Genomic DNA, 14,407 nt, shown 5'->3' with positions numbered 1-14,407 from the left:
TCTTCCTCTTGTTTTGCTAAAGTTTTTATAGTTTATATAGGAGATATTTATTGTTGTTACTCTTCTTAGAATAGCCTATTTTATTTTCCTTTTTTCCTTTCCGCACTGAGCTATTTTCCCTGTTGGAGCCCCTGGGCTTATAGCATACTGCTTTTCCAACTAGGGTTGTAGCTTAGTAAGTAATAATAATAATAATAATAATGAGTGTAACGTGTTATGGGAATTATACGTACAACGTATACAGAAAATATTTTTCTCCCTGAAAGGGAAGAAATGATGAGTGCCACTTAAAATTTGAACATTTTTGATAAATTTTCCTAATATAATTTCTGTAAATGTTGTATACTCTCAACACTTGTACTATGTACACACAGCACAAGTGTTATCTGTATAATTCCACACCTGAGATTTTGAACAGTCTTAGTGTCACCATGGTGACACTCAATTAAAAGGTATTGCACTGGAAGTGTCAACACCCTTTCACCCTGATTGATAGTCCCAATCAATTAACTGTTCATTGCAGCACTAGACGACAGGTTTTAATACACTACCTGCCGCCACCACATAATGCTTCAGTTCGTGGACTTGCTTTCCGTAGTGTTTGTAGAACACTCTGGATGATTTCCATCCAGTATATGAGCGAAGACGCTCAAAGTCCATACACTGAAAAAAGTTCAGTGATGAAGCAATTTTTCTCAGATCATGACCTGCGGGTGTACTGTCAGGATCCGCTCTGCGAATGAAGTAGGTGAGCTTCGCCCTCAGTTGTTTTAGGGATAAGTTTGATCCTGAAGTTTCTCCTTTGAAGAGCTGTCCTCCCCTGAAGTCTCAAGTTCTACGAAGATAGACCTTTAGACACAGAGAGACATCTTCCTTCAGAGGGCAGATTCTCCAGGGACCCCATTTCTTAGTGGGTAGCTTGTTCTTGGTGAGAAAGGCTGGATTAGGAAAGAGATTCAGTTCTCCCACTTCTGTGAACTGAATGTGGCCCTCATTTCTTGATAGGGCTACTATTTCACTAACTGTAGCCCCTGAAGCTATAGCGAACAGGAAAATAAACTTCTGGGTTAGATCCTTGAGAGAACAATCTTCATTGTTCACAGATGAAGCATAATGTAGGACCTTGTCCAAAGTCCATGAAATGGGCTTCGGAGGAGCTGCAGGCCTAAATCTAGCGCATGCCTTCAGGATCTTGTTAAAGATTTCGTTCGTCAGGTCCACTTGAAAGGCATATAGAAGAGGTCTAGTCAGGGCTGACTTGCACGTAGTTATTGTGTTGGCTGCCAGACCTTGTTTATGAAGGTGGATAAAGAAGGACAGACAGAAGTCTATTGAAATTTCTTTCGGTCCTTTTGCTTTAACAAAAGCAACCTACTTTTTCCAAGACAATTCATATTGTCTTCTAGTTGACTTAGACTTGTATTTTTCTAAGAAGTCTAAACTGCCTTTTGAGATCCCAAATCTTTTCTTAACCGCTGGGGCGAGAAAATCATGAAATGAAGGTTTTGGGTTCTCTGTGATGGAGTGAAGACAGTCGACTTCTGAACCCATTGAGATAGAGCTGGGTTTGGTACAAGGACCAGCCTCAGCCTCAGTTCCATCATTAGAGGGAACCAGTTGTTCTTGGGCCACTTGGGGGCCACTAGAGCTGCCATTCCCTGGAAGGATCTCAGCTTGTTTAGGACCTTCAGCAGAAGATTAGATGGAAGGAACAGGAAATTCCGGGTCCATTCATTCCAAACTAGGGACATGGCGTCCGTTATCTCCTCCAGAGGGTCCTCGTATGGGGCTACATATCGAGGTAGTTTCTTGATGTCGCTTGTTGTGAAGAGGTCGATCTGAAGTTCCGGGACTTGTTACAAGATGGAAGAGAATGAGTCTGGGTCTGGGGACCATTCTGACTCTATCGGCTTGAGCCTGAATAGAGCATCCGCTGTCACATTGTGGAACCTTTGTAAGTGAACTGCTGATAGGTGCCATCTCTCTAGACAAAGGATGGCTAATATCCCATGGATGATATGGGACGATCTCGAGCCTTGTCGGTTCAGACATCTCACTATCACTTCGCTGTCCAAGATCAGCCTGATGTGGACTGATCTGCGAGGGGAGAGTTTTCCCAGCGTCAAGAGGACTGCCATGGCTTCCAAAATGTTGATGAGAAAGGCCTTGAACAGAGATGACCAAGTCCCTTGGACTTAACTTTGATGGGAGTGAACTCCCCATTCTTGCGTCTAGGCATCCATGTGGATGGTCATCGACGGCAGAGGTGGTTGCAAGGGCACAGTCCTCTTTAGGTTCTTGGCCTTCGACCATGGCTTGAGAAGTGATCGGAGTCGGTATCGGTCTTCTTTGATCTCTTCGAGCGTTTGATGCTTATCTTCTCCAGACTCCTGACGCATCTTTCAGCTGTGCTCTTAGCACTGGGTCTGTTACTGCTGCGAACTGGAGAGAGCCCAGTACTCTTTCCTGTTAGCGTTTTGAGATCCTGTCGGATTTCAGTAGTCTCTTGACAGATCCTGCAATCACTCTCCTCTTCCCTGGGGGAATGGAGAGACGGTGTGACTTCAAATTCCTATGGATTCCCAGCCATTGAAACTCTTGAGCTGGAGAAAGTCGAGACTTCTTCATGTTGATCTTGAATCCCAGATGTTCCAGGAACTGGATCACTTTCTTGGATGTTTGCAGACAAGCTGTCCGGGATGCTGCCCACACCAGCCAGTCGTCCAGGTACGCTGCTACTTGAACGCCTCCTAAGCGTTGTTGTTGAACGACTGCGTCTGTAAGTTTCGTGAAAATCCTTGGGGCTATGTTTAGTCCGAAGGGCATGGCTCTGAAGACGTACTTTATCTTCTGTAGCCTGAATCCTAGGTAGGAGGAGAGGGGGCAGTTGACTGGAATATGCCAATAAGCATCTGCCAGGTCTATCGAGACTGTGTACGCCCCTTTTGGTAACAGGGTCCTTATGTGTTGAAGGGTTAACATCCAGAACTTGTTCTTCTCGATGAACTTGTTAAGTCCAGAATGACTGAGTTTGTCTGAGTCCTTCTTGGGAACACAAAACAGCCTTCCCTGGAATTTGATGGATTTTGCCCTCCTTATTACCCGTTTGCTCAATAGTTCTAGGGTATATTCTTCCAGTAAGGGGGTGGAGTGTTGGAAGAATTAAAATGATGGTGGAGCCTCGCTCCAGCTCCATCCAAGTCCGTTCTTGAGTAGGCTGTGGGCCCAAGGATCGAAGGTCCAACGATCCTGAAATTGTTGGAGCCTCCCTCCTACCTGAAGCATCTCATTGCTTCTGTTTTCCGGAGGATTTACCTCCCTGACCGCGTCCTCCCTTACCCCCCTTACCTCATGAGGGGTGTTTTGAGGAGCCCCGTCTAGAACCTTTACCTTTGGGACGAAAGGTAGTGGTCTGCCTCTCAAACTTAGGGTTAAATGCTGGTGACTGGGCAACCAACTGCTGAGGTACCATCTGGTAAGTGGTTTGCGGTTGAGCAACCACTTGGGGCACCGTGGTCATGGTGACTGTGGGATGTTGTTGTTTGGCAGGCCAAGAGGATAATCTAGGTCTCTTAGTCTTCTTCTTAGGCTGGGGACCCTCATCTGGAGAAGACTTCCATTTAGATGACATGCCCCACTTCTGGAGAAAGTTTCTATTCTCCGTGGCGGCTTTGTCAACTACCTCCTTGACCACTTCATTTGGGAACAGGTCTTTACCCCAGATATTGGAAGGTATCATCTTCCTGGGTTCGTATTTTACAGCTGCTGAAGCAAACACGAACTCTCTACATGCCCTTCTGGCTTTAATAAAGCTGTACAGGTCCTTTACCAAGGTAGCCATGTGCATCTTGGCGGCCATGACCATGTTCATATCTAGGGTGCTCTTTAAGCCTGCGCACATCTCCAAACAAATCTGTAGGGATAGAGATGCTGCTAGTCTTTCTTTCGTTTCTTGCTCCCTACGCAAGAGAAAGTCTGACAGCTTTGGGAGATTCACGTTGAACTGACGTCCAGCGATATCTGCCTCCAACTTCCCAATCGAGAAGGTAAGGTGGACTTCCTTAAAATCCTTATCCTCCATGGGCAGGGCTAACGACAAAGGTCTACACTCATCTAGTGTAGGACAAGGTTTGCCTGCCTCTATTGCCTTGACAACGGCTTTAAGAGCCTTCGATGTAAAGGGGAAGGCTATTGAAGCTGGAGCAAGAAAGGTAGGATGCTTCTTGCTGAGGGCAGACACCTTAGAATTAGTGCAGCCCACCTGCTTTAGGCTACTTGAGAAAAGAGCCTGTGCCTTGTCATGGTCGAATACTATGACCTCCTTGGGTTCCGTCTCTTCCTTCGACGCTGGTTCCAGCTTCGGACGAATGTAGCAGTCTGGGTAAGCATTGAAGCTTGGCCAGAACTGAATGTCATCAATAGGGACGGCTCCCAACTTCTCCGAAATAAAGAGTTTGCCATTGGTAATCGGCATGTACTCCGCATATCTCCAGGGATTAGTTTCGGAGCAGGTTGGGAGGTCTTGAACTCTGAGTCTCTTGTGAGACCCACGGGAGGCGGAGAGTCAAGCGATTCTTCTTTCAAGTTTCGCTTCCCTTTCTTCGCCTTGCTTGCGAATGCTCTCCATCAGTACCGTAAGATTGGCCAGTGCCTGTCTCATGACATCTGATGGAGGGGCGGAAGATGTTGAGGGTAACGGCTCCAGAGCCAGCACTGACGGAAGGGACTCCGAATCAACTTCATCCATCTTCTCCAGGATTCAATGTAGACTCCTCCTCGTGATCTTCCTTGAGAAGATCCTTCTCAGTGTCCGAAGACACTTCAGACATCCTCTCCTCTTGATGGATGTCCATGCCTTGTAATGCTTCACTGACGTCCGTTCCGACGGCAATCTGGACGCATGGTATTTTGGGTCGTGTCTGGGGTATGACAGCTTCCATACCCGCTTTAGGGAACAGCAAGTTGCGCATCCTTTCGTTAGGAAGGTATGGTCTCGTCGAGTTCTTTTGGAACCCACGTACCCATCTACGCAGCTTTTCTCGTGCTGCATCCCTTGACTCCACTGACTTGGGGTCGTCAAAACCTTCAGTAACCAAGGCCCAGCAAATGTTGCAGCCTTTGGGGGTCCCAGTACCGTAGGGCTTCTTTAGTGGTGGTGCAAGGGGCATGAGCCCTGCACTCTTTGTGGCCGCAAAAGTCCTTACTCCTGATGTTGCAGAAGATGACTTCGCACTTCACTAGGTCCTCCTGTAAAGAGAGGAAATTTAAATGAGTATGCGGTAGTTTATCTCACCTGATAAACAAATATGTAAAATATTACCATTAATATTTTAACCATTACAGTATAGCTTAGGATAGTCAAGCTAGAAAGGAACTAGGAAAGACACATACTTGTGTTTCCTGTCCAACCAATTGCTGTGACCTCCCCCAAAATTAAAGCCACTAGAGACTTCCTATTCAGGATACCCAAGGGAAGGGTTCTAACCCCTAGAGGTAGATAAGTGTATCTTAACACTGACCCTTCTTAAGGTCTTTAATATTGTGGGGTAAATTGTTGACTGATTAGCTATCAGTGTTTTGAAAGAAATCTTTTCTTTCGATATGTGATTGGTCTCAACTATAGACTGTGCAAGGATATACAGGGTATGTTGGAAAATAACTACTGTATAATATATACTATAGTTTTCTGTCTGCAGTATGATCTATACTGCAAATATACTGGCTACTGTATAATCATATACTGTAGTTCAGCCGGCATGTTGCCGGCTAGGCTAGCACCCGGCGGCATGATCTAGCCGGCATCTCGCCGGCTGGTTAGTACCTGGCGGCACCGGCCCAGCCTGCATGTCGCCGGGTGGATTAGTACCTGGCGGCACCGGCCCAGCCGGCATGTCGCCGTCTGGGTTAGTACCCGGTGGCACCAGCCTAGCCGGCTTTTGCCGACTGGGTTAGTACCTGGCGGCACTAGCTGACGGAGAGAAAGAAAGCATTGAGTGAAGGGCTACCTTATTAAATGTTTGTTAACAATAAATAAGGGTGTAAGTACTTAATCTTACTGTCTTCCTCCAGAATGACGGTTCAAATGGAAGGGGAGAATGTATCATTCAAGCTTCCATCCAACCACAAAAACCGTTGCCGGTCACTGCCGGCTCCGGGGATGTGGATGGCAATCCAAGAGAGGACTGAAGAACACTCGACAGAAAAGGGGTCTCCCACCGGCAGCTGTCACATCAGGCACAACCTTTCCCAGAGCCTTGCGTTCATAAGAGAAAGACTGAGTGACTATACAGCTGCTTATGTAGGAGGCCGGCCGGCACCACAACCTACCCGGCAAGCGACCACAGGGTTGTGACGGCTAGGCCATCGCTAAAGGACAGAGGGGCAGGGAAAGGGTCCTGTATTAAGTGTGGAAGAAGTCGGCAAGGTTGCCGCCACTACCACACAAGGGAGAAAATCTGTTTCAGTATTGGCGCCATCCTAGGCGGCAGAAGAATATCTATTCTTCAGCCTAGGGTCTGCCGAAACAGGACTAGTCTTCTAGACCGCAGGGGAGAAGGTGGCAGCATCATACAACCACTTTAGGTGCGGCCTAGGGAGGTGTCCTAGGGAGGCATAGCCTCCTATGCCGGCAGCTGAAAGCCAGCAGGGGAGTGACTACTCACCCTGCTGCTCGGCCGCCGGCAAAAGACCGAATACTCTGAGGTTCTGTAGAAAAAACCAAAGCCGGCTATCTGCCGGCAAGGTTGCCGCCACTACCACACAAGGGAGAAAATCTGTTTCAGTATTGGCGCCATCCTAGGCGGCAGAAGAATATCTATTCTTCAGCCTAGGGTCTGCCGAAACAGGACTAGTCTTCTAGACCGCAGGGGAGAAGGTGGCGGCATCATACAACCACTTTAGGTGCGGCCTAGGGAGGTGTCCTAGGGAGGCATAGCCTCCTATGCCGGCAGCTGAAAGCCAGCAGGGGAGTGACTACTCACCCTGCTGCTCGGCCGCCGGCAAAAGACCGAATACTCTGAGGTTCTGTAGAAAAAACCAAAGCCGGCTATCTGCCGGAAAGGGTAAGAGACAGAAAATACTAGCCTAGTCAAGCCAGGGTGTCTCCTCTATGGCAAGACCAAGATAGGGTTGTCGCTTATGGCGGCACTCAGAGGGAAGGAGGGATTACCCTTAAATCTCCACAGGAGACGACTATCGATTTATATAATAATTCTAGGAGATATCTATCTCCGCATGAATTGATAAAACGATACACAAGGGTAAACTAGGAACATGTATGAAAGTATAATAAAACGCATAGGCTAGGTAGCCTAGTGCAAGGCGAGATTCAGTTACCTAAATCGCCGAAACTCCAACGTATACGATCGATATAAGGAAGAGGAAATATATGCATAGTTATGTTTATCTTTCCAAGTATAATTGTGCCTAAATAGCTTCATAATTTATCAATGCTATTACAACTAGGAATGTCGTTCTATATCATGCATGAAAGTAAACTGAAGTGCGTAGGCTAGGTAACCTAGCGCAGGGCGAGGTTCGGTTACCTAAATCGCCGAAACTCTAATGTATACGATCGACATAATATAACTTCCTAGTATAATCTTAATTAAATAGCTTTCATAATTTATTCATTCTATTACGACCGGGAGTGTCGTTCAGCTAAATAAATAACACATGCATTATGAACGACAGAGCCCATGGTGCCTCCAGTGATCGGCTAAGCTCCGAACACTTAAAGCAGGAGCTAAAAATTATACACTGTAAAGAATAAATACTCAACTTTCCAGAGGCATGAGAAGTTGGAGATTGCATGATAAATCCTCAGATAATCGAACACAAATGTTAGAGCAACAGGGAAAACCACCGTGCGAATTCGCTACGAAAATACGAATAAGCGCCATCTGGATACTCGTAATAGTACGGGAGGAAAGGTAACCTTGATAACGGCTCCCCTTATATTTTCGCCACTTTTTCCCCTCGAAACGAAAACGCTATTCGGGGTGAAGATTGCTATGTGTCGTATTAAGATATACGTCCCCTGATATTATTCGATATCCTTAAGAGAAATTTTAAGGTTATTCGCGCCAGGAGTTAGAATTCTGGAGACCTAAAGGTTAATTCTCTGGGAATATCACTGTAGCCAAATATCCCTTAGAAAGCTATCATTAGGAACCTTCCATCAGGACGACATGGCTTGAGCCCAAAAAAAATTGTTGAGTCAAAGTGAGTATTGTGCAGGTTTCATACTTTTCAACAATTTATGAGGGAATTTGGTTGGATTTCTGGACCAGCGGAAATTGTATTCAAACCCTGTACTGGACAGTCAAATATCAAGTAAACTGATGATATACATTCAAGATCTCTTATAAAGAATTTCTACTAAATATTGAGGAATTTTTTTATGATTGATTTAACAGCAACATGCCATATTTAGTCTTAAAGGTCTACATAAACCACAATAATTTCATGAAATTCCTTAAGACATCTTGTAGATAGATAAAATCAAGATTTGTTATAAAGATACAAACCTTTAAAGATGAGCAGATAAAAAAATGGAATTTTAATGATAAAACTAATTATTTCTATTGTATAGTCAGCTGAGTTTCATCTGGCTTCCCTCTTTAAGCTAGCTAAATGACTACAGTACATTTTTCCTGAAATTGTAAGGTTTTCAAATTCATTATTTGCTATGGCATTATTTTCCTTCTAGTCTACTAAAAACAAAACTGTTGCTTGCTTTGTCAGTATTCACTTTTCTTACCTTCACTGTAATAGTGTTGCTATAATCTATCCATTTATTTTTTGCATCCCTATATTTAAGACTAATTCCTACTAAGTTAGAATACTGTACTCAGACATCATATCTAATAAGGTATATCATTGAGTCCAGCAATTCTTCAAATCACAAAAAAATCCTTGACATGATGGACAGATTGAATGCTGGTCAACTAATTCCAAACAGAACTGTGGTACTTTGCCCTTTACATGATATCTAGGTCATTAGGTTAAGTAGACATACAGTACTTTCACCTCTTAGAAAACAATAAAAAACTAAATTAAATTACGGTTAATTGTTAAAAACCTGTAATGATGGTGGGAGCAAGAAATGTTGATTTCCTCTTTTGATGGCAGTCTTCTAGTTTGAGTCAATGACAATTACCCACCTAAGCAATTGGCATGTGAACTAGGCACAGTTTGAGAGGAGAAGGCTGATGTAGCTTGTGTAAAACACCTTCTATGAAAAGATCTGGGTGGGGGATTCCAATGTTTTAGACTTGTTAACAACCATACTTTGAGTTTTCATTAGGTATGATACTGTATAGTAATGCAGCTATATGGAATGTTGTTAGACCCTACTCACCTTGCATCAGGGTCTTTGGATGTGAACATTCTTAAGATATATTCTCCAGTTTCATCAGGTTTAAATGTAGTTGGCATTATTACATATCGTCCTTTTTTTAACTGCTCACGAAGGAAGATGGCTCTTGTTCGAATATAGTCTGAAGTAGCAGCAGCATCATGCATTCGATGAACTCTATATTTCCGATTTTCTTCAATCTGTAAAATAAATATATTGAAATTAAAATGACTGAAGCATCTACAATAATAAAAATACATTTTAAAATTTATTACACTCTCTAACCATACAAGATTGAATACTGCCATTAGTATAGTCTCAATAGATATAAAATACAAACAGTTCACATCCACAAACCTTCATTATATGGAAACCAATAACTAAATTCTGCATGCCCTCTTGTTTCCGACCTCTGGCATCTTTCTGCATGAGGTGGAATATAACATCATCATTATCTTCCTTAATATCAAACCTGAAATGAAAGTTCAGAATTAGAGCAATCAAAAAAGATTATCACATATATATATTTCAGACTATACATAGGAAATGATTGTATTAGTACTAATTGATTCATTGTACTTTTAGGGATAATACAGTAAATTTAAGTCTTATAATAAATCTGATGATAACAATGTTAAAGAAACAAAGTAGTAAACCTATTGTGTATACAGCCAAATAAAGAATGGCATCACCAAACTCTAACAAACTCGGCCATGATAACTAAATAGTTATCATAATTATACAGTAAAGAGATTATGAAAAATTGTTACACAAAAACTGTCATGGAAGAATAATGTAAAAAAATAAAGAGGATAGAAATGAAATTAGAATAAATATCTTTTGCTGGTGTAAACAGTTTCACGCAATAAAACTGCAAGTGGATCATTGGCAGAAAATATAACAACACTACAGATTAAAAAATAGAAGAATATGACATAGCTTAGATATCTTATTTGTGTGTTGTAGTGTTATCTACTGTATATTATCATTTACCTAAATCATGCAGGTACAGTATATTAGAGTAGAGATATTAAGGATGTATTATGTTATGTTCCCATTATAGTTGTATTATCTAACCGGAACCCTTTCCAAATGTTTCAGTTGTCAACATTGCCATCATGAAATAAAGAGGATGTTTGACAAATGGTTTTCATACCTATTTAAGTTAACAATGTAAGGTGAGCGAACTGCACGACTGCAACCAACCATGCCGTATCAGATGTCCAATGAGTGGCTTAGAGTTCATCAAAGACGATTTGGTTGCATAGTAGTGAATCTCCTCTAAATCAGCTCATCAATAGAACTCAGTGCTCTCACACCCAGAAAAGGTAGAAGGTCAAGAGGCCCAAATTTCATCAGGCAGATCCTATCTCGATGGAAGGAATATGTTGCAGTGATTAAGGTCACAAGACAGGAAACATTTATCTAACAGCTGGATTACTATGAAGATGGCTTGCACAGAGACCTAACCGGATCAATCGTCACAAGCCTTAGAGAGGCAACAGAAGAACCTGTGTTTGCAGCAATGAGAAAATTTGATGTCAGGGAAGAGAATATGATGGTGGCTCGCTTCACCTTGCATAGCATGACACAAAATCATGATGAACTGATATGTGCCTTTGGAGTTTATATCACAAGTTAAGCTAATGTTTGTAAGTTTGTACTACAGAGCAAGAGGTGTAAGTGTGATTTAAACTACACCGAAAAGATCGTCTGTGATGTATTAGCCAGAGTTTAGCCAGAGTTTTGTGTGACAGTGAAATACAGTACAGCTTGATTTGTTAGGGTACTCCAACCAAAAAATAACTCTTGAGAGGAAATGTCAAAATTTGTGGACGAAAAAGAGGCTGGCAAGTGCTCTATTATTACAATTACACACTCTGAATCTGCTGCTACAGCTCATAGTACCTATTAAAGGAACAAAAAACAATTCAGTGCCACCGCATCAAAACAGGATAGCGCATGGGCACAAATTCACCAAGATGACTGTTCCTATTGTGCAGGGAAAGGTTATAGCAACAAGGCAGAAACTCTGTCCAGCATGCAATTGAACCTATTGATTATGCAACAAGTCCCATTACTTTGGAACAATGTGTTACAGTGGGCCCAGTAGCTCCCCTGTAGCTGATTCAGATGAAAAAGGAAGTGCTTTCACACCCTTCGTTACACCCCTGTACATCTTTTTCAGACATTAAGCAGCCATAGAGTAATGTCAGCTTAAATGGGAAACTGGCTACTGATCAATCATTAACACTGGACCATCACATGTATGTCCAGATTTCTGACTTCTGGAGATGAGACTACAAGCATCAAGTGCACTACCCATCATGAAGTTATCCTTATCTGATGCGGAAGCAGGCTACGTACAAAGACAGGATTTTTATTGAAGACTACCATAAATACTGTAACCCTTCCATGGTGATGATTTGTCGCCTTGGCCGCAGCAATGGGGATCAAATTCCAATCACTATGAAAATGCATAGCTATTAACAACAGTATTAATAAACTGGGTGCAGCAGTTTTCCTCTTCACTGTCTTGCAACTGACAGGGGAAAATGATGGAAACTATATAGGTGGTCTACTATACATCACAGAAGACTCTAATGGGATCTTCCTTAGTCACGAAGCATGTGTAGCCCTTGGCATGATATTATTATCATTATTATTACTTGCTAAGCTTCAACCCTAATTTGAAAAGCAGGATGCTATAAGCCCAGGGGCCCCAACAGGGAAAATAGCCCAGTGAGGAAAGGAAACAAGGAAAAATAAAATTTTTTAAGAGCAATAACAACTTTAACATAAATATTTCATATATAAACTATAAAAACTTTAACAAAACAAGAGGAAGAGAAATTATATAGACAAGAGTGCCTGAGTGTACCCTCAACCAAGAGAACTCTAACCCAAGACAGTGGAAGGCCATGGTACAGAGGCTATGGCATTACCCAAGACTAAAGAACAATGGTTTGATTTTGGAGTGTCCTTCTCCTAGAAGAGCTGCTGACCATAGCTAGAGAGTCTCTTCTACCCTTACCAAGAGGAAAGTAGCCACTGAACAATTAAAGTGCAGTAGTTAACCCCTGGGGTGAAGAAGAATTGTTTAGTAATCTAAGTGTTGTCAAGTGTATGACGACAGGAGAATCTGTAAAGAATAAGCCAGAGCAGTCACGTCATCAACTTTGTCCTCATTCGCAAACTTGTCTGCAATCAGCTCTCTGCTATGATTCTGACTGAATCGTCAGTCACTACCACCAACCTAAAACCTATCTCTGATAGGGTCCTTTGCCTCTACGTGATTTACCAGCCCATCTATTTCCTTTGGACTGCTCCAGAAGCCTCTCCTCAATCTACAAAACAAGCTTGACTGACGAGGGATTTGGGCCTCTCAAGGAAACTCAGGTGCAGGCTGAGGTTTGGCATGGGAAAAAGGAGCTGGCCTTTTGGTGGGTTACTTTTAAGCCTGCTGCTGGTTCTTATAGGTTACAATTTTGTGAAAGGAAGCCTTCTTTTTTAAAAAGTGCCAAAGACCTTTTTCTTCCATTTTTCTGGCATTGAAGTGGCCATTGCCTCCACACGGGCTTTGGCTTTGTCCATTACAGATTGGGGGGGGGGAGGGATTTCCAGAGTGGATCACTGTACCAGAATTCCTCTACATCAACCTTTTTCAGATTGAAGGCAGCTAGCCCATGGTGCCTTACCTCGAACTTTACTGTAACAAAATTCTGGAAAACCTCGTAGATAGGTTTACACAGTAGTTTTACTACTGCAGAGGTGGCTGACTAAGATTCCTTATTGCTCCCACTCCCTAAAAGGACATGACAGACCTTAGATTAGGCAGTCTGCTGGGAACAGAATTCTACAGTCATAAGATGATTTACAACCAAAGGAAAAAAGTTACCCAACTGATTAGTATCTACTTGAGCATCCAATTTTTTAGGGACAAAGACTTCATGAAAATCTTTCAGTTTCCTGAATCCCTCAAACTTTCCGATCTACCCCGGAAAAAAAGACATTCTTTGGGCAAAGAAATTCTTTCAGCAGCACCTCCCTCACTGACTCAGATGTCCTTTCACTTTTTGAACAAAAACATTAAAATTTTTTAGGCTGACACTGTCCATCCAATCACAGAAGCATCGAGCCAACTATGGTCTAAAAGGAAACCAAACTTATATGACATCAAGATAAACTCTTTTGAGGTTAGCCGAGACATGCCTTGAGAGAAGAATCCTTGAACTTTCATCGTTATTTGGGAAATGCCTAAAGGTTCTCAAATTAGACATCATCAAATGGCAAGCTTGTACTTAAAAAATATTTGACTCTGGCCAAAAGGGGCATCCATCACAGGATTACCAGGGGCTTCACATTGAATGCCCCTCCACTACATCCATGTAAAAAGCCACCATTGCCGCCTTCCCTCGCTACCGAACCTGCAATACTTTGAATGGAAGGAAGATCCCCCACTGGAGCCTTCCCAGGTGGAGGATAACCCACAGTGAGAAAGGACTGAACCCTCGACTGTTTTGGCTATAACCGAAGCATCCATAGGACACGCAACTGTACCAAATCTAAGTGACGGATCTCTCACCTCCTCCATTGCCTACTGAAAAACAAGCACGAATTACCAGCTCTTCCACTCAAAGATATTGACTTAGTGGGTCAGCGGGGACCAGCTATGGGAACACTGTGATGATCAGCACTGGGCACCAAGGGAGAGCCATTGTTATGACAAATGGGGCAAAGTGGTTGTTACTAATTCAAAGCTCAAGAAGCTCTTACTTCAGAGGTATTAGCAAAGTGAATTCAAGGTAAAGTACATTGAAATGACCATACTTTCACAGGAGAGCTGCCATTAGTAGTTAAAAATGAAAAAAAATTACTCAAAATATGCTTAACAATCATAATGGTGCCATCCACTTACAATGTGATTTTTGCCATCCACTTACAATGTGATTTTACTACCATAGATTACTTTTAAAAAAATAAACTACTGTAATTTCTAGGCATAAAAGAATAATGCCATAAAGTAATACTGTACCTGTATTATAAGAA

General features: G+C 42.6%; 1 protein-coding gene and 1 long non-coding RNA gene across 6 annotated transcripts in view; one reads left to right on the top strand and one right to left on the bottom strand.

Moving 5' to 3' along the window:
- Positions 1–12,888, top strand: part of LOC137639845 (uncharacterized) — an 85,970-nt gene extending 73,082 nt beyond the window's left edge. For both annotated transcript variants that reach the window (XR_011044275.1, XR_011044276.1), the window contains one exon: positions 10,460–12,888. This is a non-coding gene — a long non-coding RNA (uncharacterized lncRNA). The remainder of the gene's footprint in view (positions 1–10,459) is intronic.
- The window catches only part of LOC137639843 (calpain-5-like), a 257,729-nt gene that overhangs the window by 45,555 nt on the left and 197,767 nt on the right, over positions 1–14,407 (bottom strand). For all 4 annotated transcript variants that reach the window (XM_068372097.1, XM_068372099.1, XM_068372098.1 and 1 more), the window contains 2 exons: positions 9,716–9,830; positions 9,362–9,558 (listed from right to left, as the gene is read on the bottom strand). In XM_068372097.1, the coding sequence (XP_068228198.1) occupies positions 9,362–9,558; positions 9,716–9,830 (312 nt within the window). The remainder of the gene's footprint in view (positions 1–9,361; positions 9,559–9,715; positions 9,831–14,407) is intronic.

This window comes from Palaemon carinicauda, chromosome 4 (genome assembly GCF_036898095.1).
Source record: "Palaemon carinicauda isolate YSFRI2023 chromosome 4, ASM3689809v2, whole genome shotgun sequence".
Classification (NCBI taxonomy): domain Eukaryota; kingdom Metazoa; phylum Arthropoda; class Malacostraca; order Decapoda; family Palaemonidae; genus Palaemon; species Palaemon carinicauda.
The sequence above is the reverse complement of the archived record's forward strand: the minus strand, read 5'-3'. Positions and strand labels throughout refer to the sequence as shown.